Here is a 19,031-nt window from a genome sequence, read left to right on the forward strand (position 1 = left end):
TAAAAAATTGAAAAGTAATCTAAAAGTTACTTAAAAAGTTGAAAACATCTTATATTATGAAACAAAGAAAAACCTCTAAAACATCATATATTATGAAACGGAGGGAGTATAAACTTATACTTCTGAATGGAGTATGTTTTTTACCAGAGAACTCTCTCTATGCTCTATTTTTTCTATACACTAAAATCAAATAAAGTCACCTAATGTAATTGAAAATTTCTTCAAAAGTTGGTGGTTATGAAAGAACATATCAGAAGAAGGTTTTGATGCTCTGTATTTTAAATGTAAAAAAGTAAAATTTATTAATGTGTCTACACTCAATCACCATTTTAAGTTACTAATTTACTTGTACGTCTTCGATTTATAATTCTGTAAGTTTTGTTTGGCACCAGAAAAGTTTAAATACAGTATTTTATTTGCAAAGAAAAAAGTGTGTGATAATCATTTTCTTATTAAATGATGAATAATTTATGGAAAATAGCAGGCTTTATGACGAATAAAGTCTTGAGATAGTGAGATGGGGTTGTTAACAAAGTCTAAAGACTAGAACGAATTATTTTTATTTTCTCCTAGAATTCTCATTTTATATTTATTTATAATTTAGCACAAAAGAATAAAAATTCTTTAATGATAATTTAGCAGGAAATTTCGGAATATGAAATTTTCTTTTTGAAGTTTACTCATTTTGTTGGTTAGGAAAATGTTAAAACACATTTTAAAACCGTATAATAATATAATTTTCTACTGAAATGATGGAACAACTAAACATCAATTCTGAAAAAATCACATTAAGTTACTTTTGACATTTCGAATACTTTGATCTTTCTTTTTTTTGAACTTTCAATCAGCGGTCCACCGATCTAAACCAAAGATAAACCAATTAATTCTAAAAATCAACTAAACCGGTAAACCCTTTTTATGACATCTAAATAGTCTATGATCAAAAGCACAACAAGACCGGCTATATTGCCTCTAGATTCCGACCTGATTATCAGAAGAGGAAACTTTCTCAATATTCAATCTAAAATTTAAGAAAAATAGACTTATCTTGTAACCTAATGAATTCATATAAATAGAAGGATACTCTCTCCTTGTAGTATCATCCAACAATTGATACAATAACCCTAGTTCTTCAAAAAGTTTTAATTCCCTTTTATTTCCTAATTTTGATTGAGTTGTCTGACAAGAATTTTAAGTGGATTTGTTTCCCCTTTAAACAAATTGATTGGTTTGTCCCTTTAAACAAACCCCCCAGGTACTACAATCTTTATATTCTCTTTCATGCCTTTTCGCGTTTTCTTATGAATAAAGCAAAAACCATCTAAAGTGTTTCCGTTTAATAAAATTGGAACTCGAGTCGGTACATAGAAAAAATAAATCAAAAATTTATAACAGAGACTAATGTTATGCCTTTTAATAGGACACACACACACGCTTATATCTACCCTGCATCTTCGTCATAATCATTCCTCACAAATCTTCTCCTCTCTCTCTTTCTCTCTCAAGAAGAAGAAACAAGATGAGACTCCATAGCTTTATAAGCTCGTTGCTACTGTTTCTGATCACAATTTCAATGGTGTTTGAAGAGACATTATCCTTGAGAAGAGACATGACCAAGCTTTTAAAGTTCCAAGAGAAGATCCAAGAACGGCTCGCCGTCGCTCCCACTCTCTCACCAGTTTCTTCTCCTCCTTCTTCTCACTCTCCCAAAATGGTAACTCGTACTATTCAGTTTGTACTATTCAGCCGCATGTGTGTATGTAATTTGTGAGCGTGTGGGTTTGGTTTGTGCAGGTGGGGAAGGTGATATACCCGATTGGTTACGGAGCTGACCCGACAGGTGGACAAGATAGTAGTGACGCAATGCTTGAAGCATTAACCGATGCTTTTCAGTTACAAACTGGACTTGAGATGCTTCCACGTGTAGCTGATTTAGGTGGTCTTGTTATTGATCTCCAAGGTGGCAGTTATATGATCGGAAAACCTCTCAGGTTCCCTTCCTCCGGCGGTGGAAATCTCGTGGTCAGTCCTTAATTAAATCTTGAAATTTTGGTGTAAAGGTTCGAGTCTTTACACACTTTTTGGGTGTAATTCAGGTAAAAGGTGGGACTTTCCGGGCATCCGAAGTGTTTCCCGGTGATAGGCATTTGGTCGAGCTCGTAGCATCAAACTCCGGGAAACCAATGAAAGTTTCGCCGGAGGATTCTTTCTCCGACCAGAAAGATCAAAACTCTGGAATCTCCTATGAGGATGTGACTTTTCAAGATGTTCTCTTCGACTCGAGCTTCAGGGGAGGTGGCATTTTGGTTATCGACTCAGCTCGTATTCGTATAACTAACTGCTACTTCCTCCATTTCACAACACAGGGGATTAAAGTCCAAGGAGGTCACGAGACATACATTTCAAACTCTTTCTTGGGGCAACATTCAACGGTAGGAGGAGACAGAGGAGAAAGAGGATTTACCGGAACAGGAATTGACATCTCGAGTAACGATAATGCCATTACGGATGTAGTGATCTTCTCTGCTGGTATCGGTATCTCTTTGAATGGCGGGGCGAATATGGTTACAGGAGTGCATTGCTACAACAAAGCTACATGGTTTGGTGGAATAGGCATTCTAGTGAAAGCTCATTTAACGAGGATAGACAACTGTTACCTTGATTACACAGGTATAGTCATTGAAGATCCTGTTCACGTTCATGTCACAAACGCTTTGTTCTTAGGAGATGCAAACATCGTCTTGAGATCAGTACACGGGAGGATCTCCGGGGTAAACATTGTCAACAACATGTTTAGCGGTACTGCGAAAAACAACTTCCCTATTGTTAAGCTGGAAGGGGAGTTTCATGATATTGATCAAGTTGTGATTGATCAAAACAATGCTGAAGGGATGAAACTGAAATCAACAACCGGAAAGGCCACGGTTTCTGCAAATGGGACAAGATGGGTTGCTGATTTTTCCCCTGTTTTGGTATTCCCAAACCGAATAAACCACTACCAGCATTCGTTTTTCTCTCAGTCCGGGCAGATTCCTGCAAATGCAGTGACCAATGTCTCCAACAATGTTGTAGTTGTAGAAACCGATAGAGCTGTAACTGGAACTGTGTCAGTTATTGTATACCAGTAAAACAACATTGATCATTGTAAATGAGGGAGCTTGATTCAACTCATAATTCTTTCAACAATCATATATCTATAATATGAAGTGGTTTATGCAAGATCAGTTACAGTTTGGTGAACTAGATGCTAACAACTAATACCAACAATCAGCGACCTCATCATTGGTGGCTTCTTTTGGCACTTGAGTCTTCTCAGGGGGTCCAGAAGTCCTTGGCAACCCTTGGAAATCACGTTTCCCTGGTTTCGCAATGTCTATATAAATCATCCTGCCATTGTACATCTGCAACAAAAAAATAGGATCATTCTAAACTCGTGTGATTCATTTAAGCTTTTGTTGAAAAGAAGCTTTTTGTTACCCGACGGTCCATGGTCTCAATGGCTAGAAAAGCATCATCCTGAGACTTGAATTGAATAAAAGCATAACCTTTTGATCTCTTCATTGACTCATCTTTGACAAGCTTAACTGTTTTTGAAAGATAAAAGGAGTGAACTTTATCAATTGCCATAAACCTGAACCTTTCAAGCAACAAAAACAGAGCAAATGCAACCACATAAAGCTAAACACACACACACCTTCAGCTATCTCTCCAAAAGCTGAAAACTCCCTTTGGAGAAAATCTTCACTTGTGGAAAACGGTAAATCTGAAAATTCCAAAGCGAAGAAAGATAGAGAAATCACCTAAGCAACTTCAATTTCACTAATGATTGCTAAGTTCCAGCACAAGAGCTAATCACATGTTACAGTCACAATCCTAACTCAAATCCTTCACAAAATAAAACCAGAATCGAAAACTTTCTCCTGGAACAATAACTTAAACCATATCGTAATCTCAGCTAGAAGAATTCGAATCTAAAAACAAAGAGAAGTCCAAAACTTACTTCTGACCATGATTTTGCTCGCGAGAGGGTAATTAAAAAGCGAAGCTTTTATCTTCGGAAACCTACGGTTCCTGTAATTTGGTAGAGAAGATGAAGAAGCCACAAAGGAAGGGAAAGATAACGTCGCCGACCACATTATTATTCACAGTCGCCGGAAAGAGAGAGAGAAGAAGAAGAAGATATTTTAAAACCGTTGTTGAAGACTTCGAAAAACGACAGCGTTTTAGTATAAGCTTAAGGCCCAATGAATACGTAAGGGTGTATCTGATCAAATCTGAAACTCTGATCAACAATTTGAAAACATTTTTAAAAGAAAGGACTTAGAAGGTAATTTACTTATTTATTAACCTATTTGTAAAACCTCACACAAAAACCCTAATTTCATTTTTTCTCTAAAGCTTCCAGAAACTTTGAGACTCTTCATCATTTCTCTCTCCGGCATCGATGGCTATGTTATCTCACCGTCTCCGACGAGCTTTACTCACGGCGACTTCCTATGTTAACCGATCAATTTCTCTCTCCCCAGCTTCCATTGCACCAGCGTCCGAATTCCATTCTCTGTCTTCGGTGCGACAGAGATCTGTTTTAGGGAGATCGACTGAAGTAGCCACTCGAGCTCCGGCGAGACTGTATTCGACGAGGCAGCTCAAGCTTTACAAAGAAGGTGATGAGATAACGGAAGACACTGTGTTGTTCGAAGGGTGTGATTACAATCACTGGCTTATCACTATGGATTTTCCCAAGGATGATCCTAAGTCTCCTGAGGAAATGGTCGCTACCTATGAACAAACTTGCGCTCAAGGACTTGGTATCAGGTCAGTATATGCGTAGATTAAGTGAAGCTTCTTAGTTAGATTGGTTGCTTTGGGTTAATTTGTCCAAAGAACAAGTCTTTAATTTCATTGAGTTGTTGTTTGTTTCGTCTTAAATGTGGTTTCTTTTAGGGGTGAACAGGGGAGATTCACTGTTATGTAGCTTTGCTTCAAATTTTGTGTGTATGTTCTTTGTGGCATTTGTATTGGTTTAGGCGATTTTATTGGTTATTTTTTTTGGTGTGGTTGAGTCAGTGTGGAAGAGGCCAAGCAGAGGATGTACGCTTGTAGCACAACTACTTACCAAGGTTTTCAGGCGACCATGACTGAACAAGAATCAGAAAAGTTCAAGGGTATGTAATTTTCTAATAATATATGTTCTGATTCTTTGAAGTAACTTTTTTTCACCAGATATTGACTACTCATACTCTGTTATACGGTATGTGAACAGATCTACCTGGAGTGGTCTTCATATTGCCAGATTCCTACATTGATCCCGTGAACAAAGAGTATGGAGGTGAGCTCTTGGGTTTTAGAAACTCGTCTCTTTTTTTTGATTATTAACTTCTGGAACTTTACACAAATAATGTTTCTGTTTCATGTTTTCAGGAGACAAATACGAGAATGGAGTCATCACACACAGGCCACCACCAGTTCAGAATACCAGAATGAGACCCCGTCCTAGGTTTGACCGTTCAACAGGAGGAGGAGGAGGAGGAGGAGGAGGTCCTCAAAACTACCAAAGAAACCCACAGTATGGTCAGCAACCGCCAATGCTAGGTGGTGGAGGGAGCTATGGTTCTCAACAGAGCTATGGCCCTCCAGGACAAGGTCAGGCAACTCAAGCGCCTCCACCTCCATATCAGGCAGGTTACAACCAAGGCCCGAGATCTCCACCACCTCCATATCAGGCAGGTTATAATCAAAGCCAGGGATCTCCCGTGCCTCCATACCAAGGGCCACAAGGCAGTTATGGTCAAGGCGGATCTGGGAACTATAACCAAGGGCCACAAGGAGGTTACAACCAAGGAGGACCTAGGAATTACAGTCCACCGGGAGCTGGAAACTATGGTCCTGCACCAGGGGCTGGAAGTACCAGTTATGGTCAGCCTGGTCATGGTCAGGGATATTCTGGAGCTGGAAATACCGGTTATGTTCAGCCTGGTCAGGGATATTCTGGACCTGGACAAGAGCAGAATCAAACATTTCCACAGGCAGATCAGAGGAATCCAGACTGGAACAACAATAATCCAGCAGGCCAGCCCGGCTCTGATCAAGTAAGTGCTTGACCACAAATGAATATTGCATCTTTCAGTAGGAACTCCTTTTTCCACATAATTGTTATTGAGATGGTCCTGTGTTTCAGTTTCCACAGGGAAGAAGATACTAGGCAGAGAGATATGATGCATGATGCAGTGAATCGAGCTGAAATAAGGAGAGGAGTGTCCAAGGCCTTTTATTAAGTTTTATAGTAAATATTTTTTAGTCATCTTTCTTTTTTGTAAGACAATAGTTTGCCCCTTTTTCTCCAAAGTTGAGCTTGATAAACGTTGTTAGTTGCATCTGTCATTTAGAAACACTCTTGCAAAACGTTCTTTCTGAATCTAATCTGCTTGATTTTATAAACGTTTTTAGCTATCATATATACACTAGAAGCTTTGACTAAAAGATCAAACGCAAACTCTAATCAGCAAATTGAATAGAGAATAGACGAATTTTGTAAACAAACACTTTGTAACTCTTTACAAGGAGATTAATGTTTTTAAGGCTACGAGACAATACTTTCTTGTCTCTTCTTGACCGGTGGTGGTAGTTTTGGTAGCACCCAAGTAGGAGACTCGTTTAGCCACAGTGCTTCACCTGTCTCCTTGTGCTTGAAATCAGGGGCTTTTGCATTTCTCTACAACCAAAAGAAAACAAATATCGTCAGTTTCTTCAAAAGGTTGATTAAGAAAAAACGAGAAACTGATATCAATATACTTACCTTGTCAATTCTATTGTCCCACCATTTATCCGGGTTTTGAACTAAGTCCTTCCATGATTCTTCTCCTACACCATCTCAGATCAGATTTCGGTTATACATGAACAGATGCCATATAAAATGTACACAACTTTGTTTCTGTAGTTTCATATAAAAATGGAAAAGATTGGAAACTTTACCTTTAAGTTGTTTCACTACTCTGGCTTTGGGGACAAGAACATCAAACTCAAGTCCTTCAAGTTTCGGCAAAACCCAGTTAGGAGCCTTGTTGAGCCACAGTGAGAGACTACTGTCCTTGCTCTTGAAATCAGGGTGCCTTGGTTTTACCTATATGCAGAAACAACAACCGAGAAGTGAGAACGATTAGAGAGATTTAGCAGACACCATATCAAAAGAATGTGAGTGAGATAATGATGAATAGTAAAGCGCATTGGGCACTTACCAATCCATTGACTTTATTTTCCCTGTGATCCCACCATTCTTTAGGATTTTCAGTGAGATGATTCCAAGAATCTGAAGCTTCATCCATGACTACGTCCTTCTTAGCTGTAGCTAGAAAGTCAAAAATTTATCAAACCATTAGCACAGAGAGTTAAAAACAATTGTATGCCAAGAAAGAGTTCACAAGAAAATGCTTTTTCGAGGAAACTCGTTACACAAGGTAAAAATACTAGCTGCATAAGATTTTTGCTCAGATCTAACACACACACACACATACCATAGGTTTAGAAAATAGAATTATGTATCATGACAATGAAAACAGTCTATTGGAAACATTACATGAGACATACCAGGCTGCTTCTTGATGCCGATGCCACCACTTTCTTCCTTTTCAGATGATGAAATAACCACAGACGGAGATGTAGGCTGTAGAAAGTTAAGATTCTGGACCAACACCTGTTATAAACAACCACCTTAAGTTACATAGATTCCATAAAACTATTCAACATCGTACTCTTTACACAAGTTATAAAGCTTCCCATCCCTTTCAAACACTTCCATACAAATGAAATCTAATCAAATTACTATTTAAGGCTCACACCTGGACATTGGCTTGTGCATAAGTCATATTTGGAGGAGGAGTATCTATAAACAGCTTCCCAGAGACATGGATTTGATCGTCTTTTTTTAAATACCGAGCTGCCGTTTTAGCTAAATCACCTTCAAATATTATCGGAATCCTGACAAACAAATCCAAACCCTTTCAAATATGAAAAAAAAAAAAAGTTACAAATAAAAATCTCATCGTTGAGTAATAGATAGAGTGGAGAAAGTACCAGAAAGCAGATGAGTCTGAAGCAGACCTCTGGGAAATAACAGTACCAGCCCAGCATTTACCATCAGAAGAAGCTTCGAATTGAACAGGTTGATCAACAAACCCAACTAGATTAACCCAATTCGCCACTTCACTCTCGTAAGCTATCTCATTTGGCCGAGCCAATCCATTCTCCTTCGTCGCCGTAACTGGCGCAACAATCTCCGGCGGTTTCGTAGATGTCGCCACCTCCGGTGCTTTGGCTCTTTGTCTCTTCCCTCCACTTCCGTTTTTACCGCCGACGGCCGCCGCAGTGTAGAAACGGATTTGCGGCGGAGAGGTCATCCGTTTTCCGGTAAGGGTTTCCGAAGGTCTGGGATGAAAAAATGGCGAACATTCGATTCTCGTCAACGATTTGGAAATCGAATTCATCTTTTCATGAGAACGATGACAAAAATTAAAAAATCCCTAATTTGCGAAGAACAAGAGAAACCCTAATTTTGCTTCTTCAAAGGGTTTAAGGAAACAAAAGGGAGAAAAAAATTTCAGACAGTGATTTGATGATTACTGTCGTTTTTAGTTGGCGCGGAAGATAACTGTACCTTAATTTTTCAGTTTAATTTACGGATTTAATTGGGCCTTATATGGGCCTCAATATCAGGATTTGTTTTTTTCTTTCTTTCTATTCTTTACATATCTTCTATGGGATCATCCTTGCATCTGTGGGAGTCAGAGCATATTGCCCAATTGATAAAGTCATATATTTAAGGTTTTTGGGAGTCAGTAGCCATCTACGTACTTCCCTAGTTTTAGAAACCCTAAAGAAAAATAGGTATCGTCGTCCCTCATTTTTTTTTTCCAATAGATTCCTCATCATCACGCAACAACAATCACATAGTATATAGATTTAGGTATCATGAGTAAACCGAGATGGTTTCAAGTATTAACAGAGCAAAACTTAGATGGAAACTGTGAAAAGCATTCTTGTGGTTTCCGAAAAAACATCTTCAGGTTCGAGTCCTGTGATGTGGTGTGCATCGAGGGCTTAGATCCGTACCATATTCAACCCTATGTTCAAGTATGTATGTTCTCGTTATCTATAAACCCTAATTGTAAATCTTCAAACTTTTTTAAATCGTAACAATTTGCATCTTTGAACTCATGCAGGTGACCACCATGTTTGATCATAACGCCATTGAACTGATTCAAATCTCTGATCTCTTTGATTGTCACCAAATTCAAGTAACAAAAGATATACAAATTACCCCTTAATTATATATCTATAAGTATCTCTGAAGGTAATTTATTCTCTAACACATGGTTGATATTTTCTTTTTACAGAATCATGGTTTCGTTGCAGGGAAGGCAGTGATGGAGTTGATAGCGTTGAGGCCATGGCGGGACTGTGTAAGAACTACAGAAGGTTGCACCAAACATGTCGGTGGGGTTAATTCCAAGTTCTGCTCTTTCACATGCAAGATCGAACATGTTTTGGAGCATGAAGGTGATTTGTCCAGCATTGCTAGACTTTGGTCGGAGGATGATTCGAGAGAAACGTCCGAACATGTTGGTGATCTATCAATCCATCCTTGTGGTGATCCAGAGAGAATCTTTCCATTTAAGAAGAGGTCTCGAAAAAGAAGAGAGTTTTTTGACAGCGACGAAGACATCTATGCATCTTACTAGTTTTAGAGATATCTCTTAATTAGTAGTTCTACACATTGTTCACATGATTTTATTTTTTTGTGTGTGGATATATAGATATAGATCTTAGCTTAAGATCAGGTGATTATTTAGTCTTTGGCTAGATAATCCCTTACTACAATAACCGAAGTTATGCTAGTTAAGCACAAAATTAAACATCCTACAACTGTGTACAAGTACAACCTAAATGAGACATCGGCTAAACATAAATTAATTGTTTGTTAGAGTGATGGGTGTGTATAAACTTAGAACTAGTATCGCGTATCGTGAAAAAAAGAACAAAAAGCTAAACAGCTAAACGCTATGCACATAAGAACACGTAGATTGATTTGGTTTCGGTCGTCATTTCGTAAATTGACATGTAAAGACAAACGTCTCACCTTTCACGCTATAGCCGTATTTTTCAAAATTCATAAAAATACAGTAACGTTTTTGTTTTGTTATAATTAATTAGGTGATGATACAATTAAATTTAGCTAGGATTTTTATTGACTTGGTCGTTGTTTTGCTTCTCTAGGAAGTTAATTGTCCTTACTTTAATGCTCAAGGGTCGCTTAATCATTTCTTAATTTTAACAATTGCTATCAACAACAGTTTGCATGATTTTTTTTTTAATATCTAGAGAAAATCTAAACTGAAATTTCAGACTAATTATGGAAATACAAATATTTTTTAAACTGAATAGTTTTGTTATTTACAACATTTATAATATATATTTTAAAAATGCTACCAATATTCGAAGATAACCGGATTTGATAATTGTTCATTGAAACTGATCTATAAGATAAGATTAATCATTTACTTTACTCTATCCTTTCGAACAAATTTTTGGACCACGCGTTTTTGGTGATTTTGCATTACATAATACAAATGTATTCTATATTCACATTATATAATGGAATAATATACACGTATGATATATTTCTATTCATAATCCATAGGACATTTTTAGCTTAAAATGTTAGAAAAATCTACGCGTGTTGATCAGGTCAGCCTGTTATTGTATGAACTATGAAGTAATGAATTAAATCGAAAATTTAGAGGTTTTTCCGAGTCCAACCATTCTCATATTCTTAATGGAGTTCCCGACGATGATATGATATGACTTGTTTGATAATTACCAAAATCGTTAAGTGATTGTTGTACCAAAGATGATTACAGATAATCTAGTTTTTAATAAAAAAATTGTATAGTCGGATTAATAATACCACATGAACGAATATTGAACCACAATGGGTCCGACACCTATTACACGTATGACAGCTTAGATAAAAATATTTAATCAGGTCATATGAACCACGGGTTCTAAGTTCTAACTTCTAAGCATGTGATTGAAATGTGAACAGAATTTAACAATAGTTGATGCAAAGTTGACATTATGATATATACATAATTAGGACTGGTCATAAACTTTGACCATGAAATACGTGTAAAGTTTTGACTGCAGAAATGGTACAATTGACGATGCTTTTGGCCGTTTCTTTTATTCATTCTCTTTGTCGGCTTCACTGAGGAGATTACAGCATAAAATAACTCTCCTCACCAGTACGATATTTTACGCGTTGTATATGACAAAGTCTCCGACATCATCTTACAGCTTCACTTAATTCGGTTCTGTTAGTCAGTACTTTTCCATGTTTAATTATGATATTTTTATTTCTATTTTATTCAGTTCACACTTCACACATAGGCATATTACTAAAATAAACATAAAACAATTACACAATAGTAACATTACGATAAACGAATTGATGAGTATCCCACTACCAGACGCACTTTAACAAAAAAAAAAAAAAAAAATTATGATAAACCAGGAAATTTCATTTCATGATCGTGCGGTTGTGAATCTTGTGACAGTGTCTTCGAAATATATTTTTATTTTACATAGCACGTGGTAACGTAAGCGCATACGAAAACATATTTTTGTTCTATACATTAATTATTTGAAGATTCAAAAGGTGGTTAAAGATTACAAAAGGTTAGAGAAATTATACTGACAAATATTTGTGAAAAGTACATGTAATTTCGAAATCCCTAATTTAAAGTATTGCAAATAATCTACACTACGCATAAACAACACAAACGCATTGTGTAGTATGTTAATTAAAAGCCGACCCAGCTTAAACCTTTTAAGCTTTAGGTCAATCACCATACTAAATCAGTATTATAAGTATTTAACCAGATAATTGAGTCAAGTGATTCGTACAAAATTTTACATAATCCAATAATAAAACATATTATTTTATTCAACAAATATTATTAGAAAATGCTCACTGGAATTGTAAAGCAATATTTCTAAAACACTTATTCTTCCCCTAAGTAACATTCATGATAATCATCTTTAATATCTAATGACTAAAAACAAGCTATATTATAAATCAAGATCTCTCATCATGAACTCCTCCAACGTTGCCGTCTCACGTTGGAAATCATGATAATAATCCATGTGATCCATACTATCATCATAACTACTATTCACGGAATATTCCCTCGGATGATCATGATCATGATCTTGATCATCGTATCCGCTTCCATGAACCGCCGAATTTGTTTCCTCTCCTAGCTGGTACGACATCGCTGATTCTGTACCTGACCAAGTCACGTGATGCTGCTCGTTACTTACGTGTTGGTTAAGCACGTGATCATGATCGAAATTACTCCGATCGTGGGCGACCGGAAAGATAGTTTCTCTAGAGATTGTAGTTGGAGATCGGAAATCCAGAGTCACTGGACCGTTTCTGCGGTTGGATTCACCTCCGGCAGAACGTCCCGTAAATTTCTGAACCAAGGCTCGAAAATTGCTAGGGTTTGCGTTTAGGAGGGTCGTTGGTATGGCTCTCCTCGAAGCCCTAGACCTCCTTCCCGCAGCTTCTCGTGCCGCTGCACTCTCTCCAAGGAACGATTCCGATGATGACGCCATGTTAGTGTCGTTGAAGCACGGAGTAATCTCTTGAATTTGGTGTTGTTCATAGTGTTGTAACCACTGGTCTTCTCCAATGTTGTTCATCGAACTTTTTTTTTTATCGTCAATTTTGTTTTCTTTTCTTTGGTGTATACATTGCATTGAAGATAGGATTAAGGTTTACTTTATATGCGGGTAGGAGACGTAACTCTTGATGGTAGTTGACGTTGACTTTTACCATCAAGATTTTAATATGTTTTGTATATAAATAGCTTTAATCGAATTAATTGGGCAGTGTGTGTAAATCGTGTTGAGTGTTGAAGAAGTATTTGTATATACTAGTATTTGAATATAAGGTATTAGCATAATGTTTTCTTAATTTAACTAACTTATGGTATAGAAAATAGCTATTCATAAGAGCGTTAAGTTGTATGTAAGGTTAATTTCAATACTTTATTCATATATGTACAAAAAATATGACTAGTATTTTAGGTGGATAGAGAGGGAGTGATAATGTCATAATGAAAATAATTTAACAGAAAGCGACAAATGGTGATCAAGCATGATTTTATAGCTTGGAAGACTTGACTTTGATGATTTCCTTGTCTCTTCGGTTCTCTTGATCGTTTACTGGTCAATGCATCTTTTATATATTGTTTTATAACCTAATAATGTTCTCATGATTATGATATTACTGTTTGTACGATGAATGACATTTAACATTTTACCAAGTCTATGGTAACTTTGAAAATTTTATCGTCGTTATATACTTGCTGAAAAATAAAACTATCTCTATGTAATGATTTTTTATTAAAAATTCTTTAATTTCTAATTTAGTCAAAACTCTGTAATTTCTTATTTTTCTTGGTAGACCAGTAATTCATACTTCTTTTCAAAGACAGAGCTTTTTAAATGATAATGTTGAAAGTTTAGAATGGCACCATTTTTATGGTCTTTTTTTCTTTTTTTTTTTGAAGCTCGAGCGACTGAATTAATCTTTGCTTCAGACTCAAGAAAATACATACTGCAGCAAACTCTCAGTTTAGAAAAGTAGTTTCTAACGATTGTTGTTGATATGGTGTGATCAGCAATGACGAGAGAAGCTGCTTACGTCGTTACAAGTTTAAGATTATATAATATAAACTCAATTATAAAATAACGATTTTATTGTTGTGTTTATCATTCCAACGTGATACAGTACTTCTCCCGTCAGTTATGCTACTTTATTATAAGAAAAATCACGCATAAGTATATCTATTGTCATTTTTTATAGAACCCTAAAGTAGATTTAGTTACCGTTAATGAGCTGTCACTTGTCCGTCAATTAGGCGGTGGGTTTATTTGATGAAGCTTCCTCTCGTTCCCAAAAAAAAAATACAAACACTTATAAACTATATATTATGTACGATACAGTATAATGCCCAAATTAGCAATTCTACATAGAATATTCAAATAATTTTGATTTGCATTACTTTAACACCTAGGAAAAAAAACTACAATACTTTCATAACTTCTATTACATAATGATATCCTTTTATTTCTTTGCAGGTAGCAAAAACCATTAATACTCATATGATTTCATGACTATTTGGTATAGATAACGAAATCTATGGTACGGATCGGACTAGATTCACAGTATATAAAACAAAACAAAAAATGTCAATGACAAAAACTACAAATACAGCCAATAGAAGATGTGTTGAAGAGTCAATAGTGAGTTGGTCAAACGTATTGACCATAAACCACAATACTCAGTTCTCACCAATGTTCGAGCTAGGAACTACGAAAAATATTAATATTTTAGGTGGATGGAGATGGAGTGATAAAAGAAAACAATTTTATAGGAAGCTCGACAAATGGTGATAACATCAAGCATGATCCTATAGCTACTAGGTAGGAAGACTTGACTTTGATGATTTCCTGTCTCTTCGGTTCGTTTACTAGTCAATGCATCTTATTATATATATATATATATATATATATATATATATATATATATATATATATATATATACAGTACTATTTTATACACGAACTAATTTTCTCATGATTAAGATATCAAATTAATATATAATGAAACGCTATTTAGACTCACATTTTACCAAGTCTATGGTAATTAAATTTTTCTTTTTATTAAAACAAATTTATGCACTAATTATTTAGTACCCGCTTGGGCTATTGATTTGCTTCAATATGTGCAACGATTTTAGTTTGGGAAGAACACCGTACACGTTAGTAATCTCGTTTCTCATGTTAAAATCTTCTTTATTACTATTTATACTAGTTGAATTATAAAAAAATCATCTATTTGCATTTTAAAATATTTTCAGCCAACTTTTTTAGAGATGTATTTAGGATAGTTGCATATGTGAAAGATTTGCATTTGGAGAATAGATGATGATGCATAAGGATTTATGATTATTGGTAAAATAGGTTTGCTTTACGAAAATTATGTAAGTGTTCATAATTTTATCTTGAACGACCAGTAATTCATTTTTTGTACTTCAATTCTGAAAAACTAGAACATTTTATATATAGATGTAAACAATTTAGAATGATTGACTAGGCTGTAATGTGAATTTTAGCTAATTTGTAAGACATGTTGACCAGAAAGCTCAAATCTCAGTTCTCGCCAATGTTCAAGGAACTGGTTTACAAGATATATATATATATATATATATATATATATATATATATATATATATATATATATGAGTATTTTACCTAACCTCCCACCGTATCTTTTTAAATTCATTGGTTTACTAGATATATATGAATATTGTTTATAAAAAAAATTAGAGATGGATCTTATTTTGTTTTTAACACTCAATTAACCATTATACATACAAAATTCGATGCCTGTCAAATAGCCTAGTGATAAGCCACAATCACAGAGTTGTTACCTGACCAATCCATTTTGTGTTGAAACGGTATCCAAAATTACCACTGGAAAACAAAAAGAATATCTGAATTGAATACACTGCCTCCCCTAATTTTGCTGCTCCAAGTTATTACTGTCCTATGTAAATAAAATTCTTTTAAGAAAAAAAAAAGAATGAGTTTTAAGGTACATTCTATGTACATAACGACACAAGTGCATTAGTTTTCACTTTTCACGTTACCCTATTAAGAGTTAAGTTAATACTGAATATTCATAGAAACAAGTACTCAGTCTAAAAAGCCTAACTTACTGACCCCAACATAAGATCCAAATGAAACATTTTTTTAGACCAAAATAAAAAATGTAAACTGAATAGTTAAGAGACTGTTACCCCGCACACACTGCTTAACTCTAATGCTCTGTCTTAGGAGGTAAGTCCAATTGAACTGATTAACACCTCCACTAAAAGCAAAAACACAAAGTGCTATCCGCCTCGATTTCTCTTCTTGTGAGGGAGGTATCCATCTGGAATTCTATACTCTCTTCCTATTTGACTTCCAGTCCTAGCTTTCCTTGGAATAACATAATGTCTCAGCTTGCAAGCTAATGAACAAAAGTGATCAATATAATAGAGCTAATATATATGGACTATGATATTTACATACTGTATATCTATTGATTATAAAGGTTTATATGTCTAATTAATTCAGTTTGCTAAGAAGTTTATATATAATGTAAATTAATGTTTTATTCCGGGTTTAACATCGAATTACAAATCAAGAGACCATCAAATTTTATATACAACATGTCTTCAGAGATTGGAGAAGATATAACATGGAATTACAAACTAAGAGAAAGAGACCATCACTATTCTAACACTCCCGACTGTCCCTAACATCATGAATACGACATCTGAAAACTAGAAAAGCTAAAAAGCTCTGCTAAAGTCTTTTACCAAATCTTGCAACCTTTCATGTACAGTATGTTGAAACGTTTTGATCGAAGCTTCTTGTTGCAACTAGATTGTTCCTGCACAATAATTTCAACATCAGACCTGCTAATTAACTTCATATGAGATGAGATCAAAGTGTGTTTTATGCAGACTGATTCAGAAAACAACTTACACATATGACATATCAAATGTTCTTATATATCTTCTTTTTACAATGTTCATAATTTTATCTTATACGTCCAGTTTCATATACTTCAATTCTGAAAAACTAGAACATTTTAAATATAGATGTAAACAATTTAGAATGATTGACTAGGTTATAATTTGAATTTTAGCTAATTTGTAATACATATTGCACCAGAAAACTCAAATCTCAGTTCTCGCCAATGTTCAAACTATGATCAAGTCGTTTACATGTGACTTATACTTGTGGTTTCCGGTGTTACACCTCTGAGATCCTTCATTTGAATTCAAACTTGTTTGTTGACTATAGAGAAGCCTATTAAAATTATATATATACTCAAACTTGTTTGTTCTTGGACAGTTAAAATATTACGATTTCCGTATATACGTACGATTATTCAAGATACTTTGAATTTATGATTTTTTTTTGTTAACATTAAAAATTAATAACGTTTTATAACATATTAGAGTAAACCATGCACAAATTCAAACGCCGGGCCTGATCTTTAATGTCAATCATGTTAAGGAATTGTCATGCGAAATACTCAATCATGTAAAAGCAAAGTCTAAATCTTTTAAATCTAAGCAACAATTTTTCAGTTGTCTACAACTAAAACGAAATTACATCATCCGTAGGCTACCGCTCAAACAAAAGAGCCAAAGTATTAAAACCGAACGAAACTTTCCAAAAGGATCCCAAAACATTCTTCTATAACCAGCATTTTAACTTCATATTTGCGCATCCTAGTCATCACCAGATCCTAAGACTGGTCTCGATCATGCTCTCCTTCGAGGTCTAAAGAGATGTGAATAAAAAAATCATTAAAATGATCAATTTAAGTAGAAAACACGCACGCATCATCAAGCATCCATCAACGTAGCTCTCAACACCTATCCTAACTCGCATTTGCTATCATTAAGCTTATTATGTTGTGTTCATTTCTCAATCTCTATTACTTTGATGCTTAGTTATTTCATTATCTTGCCACAAGCACATATTACAAAGAAAAAACCTATAGTCCCCCTAAACAAACAAACTAAAATTCTTCCCTTGAAAATAATTCCAAACCTATATAGTGTCTCATTTCACTTGGCATGTCTCAGACATTGCACTGAGCGCACTTGTTAGGCTTGTAATTTGTTTCCTGCTTCGATAGCTAACATGGCTACAGTTATTATCGGTTGTGGATGCCGAGGGTTCTCAACATGTAGTATTGCAAAGCCAAAGACTACTAAACAATCTCCTGATCTCAAGCTAAGATATATTATCCAAAAAAAAAATGTTGTGAACAATGTATAGAACCAAGACATATCTCTAAAACTAGTAACACAAGAAAGAGAGAAAAATCCTTTTTTATACCTGTATGCAAAGGTTTCTTCGAATTCGTCACTGTCATAAAACTCTATTCGTCTTCGAGACCTCTTCTTGAGTGGAAAAATTTTCTCTGGATCACCACATGGATGGAGCGATAGATCACCAACATGTTCGGATATGTTTGATCTTGAATCATCCACCGAACAATTTCTAGTGATGCTAGACAAATCACCTTCATGCTCCAAAACATGTTCCACCTGCTAAATAACACCAGTCTTTAGATAAAAAAATTCATTCAGTCTTTATTTTTTTTCCGTGACTTTTGAGAAAAATATATGAACAACATGGGGACCTTGCATGTGAAAGAGCAGAACTTGGAAGTGCCACGGACATGTTTAGTACAACCTTCTTTAGATCTTACACATCCCCGCCATGGCCTCAACGCTATCAGCCCCTTCTCTCCAACGAAACCATTATTCTTATAAAAAAAAAAATTAAGTGTTCAAGAAAAGTCCTTAGAATTGTAGAAAAATTAATAGATGGAGGTAATTGTATATGTTGTGTTACTTGAATTTGGGAACAATCAAAGATATTAGAGATTTCTTCCATGTAAAGACCGTTAACATCAAACAAGGTCACCACCTGCATTTAAGTAATTCAAGATGAAGATTTTATAATTACGAACGAACATAAAATGTGATTAGGGTTTATAGATACGAAGAACATACTTGAACATGAGGTTGAATATGGTACGGATCTATGCCGTCGAGGCACACAACGTCGCATGACTCGAACCGGAAGATGTTTTTTCGGAAACCGCCATGCGTTTCGCAGTATCCATCTAAGTTTTCCTCTGTTAATACTTGAAACCATCTCGGTTTACTCATGATATATATTTTAGAGAGAGAGAAGCTATGAATCCCAAAAAAAAGGAAAAGAAAATGTGATTGTTGTTGCGTAGTGATGAATATTGAATCTATTAGAGATGGGGGAGATCAAAATAATTAGTGACTATGCTTATGTTTAATATTTTTCTAGGGTTTCAC

General features: G+C 35.3%; 7 protein-coding genes across 8 annotated transcripts; 3 read left to right on the forward strand and 4 right to left on the reverse strand.

Annotated features, from left to right (window-relative positions):
* The first annotated feature begins 1,253 nt into the window (after positions 1–1,253).
* LOC104718305 (polygalacturonase QRT3) lies at positions 1,254–3,219 on the forward strand. Its single transcript, XM_010436027.3, has 3 exons — positions 1,254–1,714; positions 1,795–2,022; positions 2,097–3,219. The coding sequence occupies exons 1-3, from the start codon at positions 1,520–1,522 to the stop codon at positions 3,126–3,128; spliced, it is 1,455 nt and encodes a 484-aa protein (XP_010434329.2). The 5' UTR covers positions 1,254–1,519; the 3' UTR covers positions 3,129–3,219.
* On the reverse strand, positions 3,140–4,243 carry LOC104718304 (small RNA-binding protein 11, chloroplastic). The gene is made up of 4 exons (XM_087470015.1): positions 4,001–4,243; positions 3,695–3,763; positions 3,478–3,584; positions 3,140–3,401 (listed from the first exon to the last, which is right to left on the reverse strand). Exons 1-4 carry the CDS (start codon positions 4,134–4,136, stop codon positions 3,255–3,257), a joined length of 459 nt encoding a protein of 152 aa, XP_087326141.1. The 5' UTR covers positions 4,137–4,243; the 3' UTR covers positions 3,140–3,254.
* A 121-nt stretch (positions 4,244–4,364) lies between these two features.
* On the forward strand, positions 4,365–6,438 carry LOC104718306 (multiple organellar RNA editing factor 1, mitochondrial). The gene is made up of 5 exons (XM_010436028.3): positions 4,365–4,815; positions 5,068–5,165; positions 5,264–5,329; positions 5,422–6,089; positions 6,179–6,438. Exons 1-5 carry the CDS (start codon positions 4,445–4,447, stop codon positions 6,200–6,202), a joined length of 1,227 nt encoding a protein of 408 aa, XP_010434330.1. The 5' UTR covers positions 4,365–4,444; the 3' UTR covers positions 6,203–6,438.
* Positions 6,408–8,642, reverse strand: LOC104718307 (protein OSB2, chloroplastic). Of its 2 annotated transcripts, none has more exons than XM_010436029.3 (7): positions 8,071–8,642; positions 7,836–7,974; positions 7,585–7,690; positions 7,236–7,345; positions 6,973–7,120; positions 6,797–6,861; positions 6,408–6,712 (listed from the first exon to the last, which is right to left on the reverse strand). In XM_010436029.3, exons 1-7 carry the CDS (start codon positions 8,478–8,480, stop codon positions 6,581–6,583), a joined length of 1,110 nt encoding a protein of 369 aa, XP_010434331.1. In that variant the 5' UTR covers positions 8,481–8,642; the 3' UTR covers positions 6,408–6,580. The 2 variants fall into 2 exon arrangements, with proteins under 2 accessions (XP_010434331.1, XP_010434332.1); XM_010436030.3 differs by having other exon boundaries at positions 7,236–7,339; positions 8,071–8,633.
* Positions 8,643–8,845: 203 nt separating this feature from the next.
* LOC104718308 (uncharacterized) lies at positions 8,846–9,872 on the forward strand. The gene is made up of 3 exons (XM_010436031.2): positions 8,846–9,126; positions 9,216–9,290; positions 9,390–9,872. The coding sequence occupies exons 1-3, from the start codon at positions 8,965–8,967 to the stop codon at positions 9,732–9,734; spliced, it is 582 nt and encodes a 193-aa protein (XP_010434333.1). The 5' UTR covers positions 8,846–8,964; the 3' UTR covers positions 9,735–9,872.
* A 2,105-nt stretch (positions 9,873–11,977) lies between these two features.
* Positions 11,978–12,822, reverse strand: LOC104718310 (uncharacterized). Its single transcript, XM_010436032.3, has one exon. The coding sequence runs from the start codon at positions 12,814–12,816 to the stop codon at positions 12,124–12,126; it is 693 nt and encodes a 230-aa protein (XP_010434334.1). The 5' UTR covers positions 12,817–12,822; the 3' UTR covers positions 11,978–12,123.
* Positions 12,823–17,175: 4,353 nt separating this feature from the next.
* On the reverse strand, positions 17,176–18,928 carry LOC104718311 (uncharacterized). The gene is made up of 5 exons (XM_010436033.2): positions 18,714–18,928; positions 18,553–18,627; positions 18,338–18,463; positions 18,031–18,242; positions 17,176–17,466 (listed from the first exon to the last, which is right to left on the reverse strand). Exons 1-5 carry the CDS (start codon positions 18,870–18,872, stop codon positions 17,448–17,450), a joined length of 591 nt encoding a protein of 196 aa, XP_010434335.2. The 5' UTR covers positions 18,873–18,928; the 3' UTR covers positions 17,176–17,447.
* Between the last annotated feature and the right edge of the window lie 103 nt (positions 18,929–19,031).

Source organism: Camelina sativa, chromosome 10, assembly GCF_030686135.1.
Source record: "Camelina sativa cultivar CO46 ecotype springtype chromosome 10, ASM3068613v1".
NCBI classification, from domain to species: domain Eukaryota; kingdom Viridiplantae; phylum Streptophyta; class Magnoliopsida; order Brassicales; family Brassicaceae; genus Camelina; species Camelina sativa.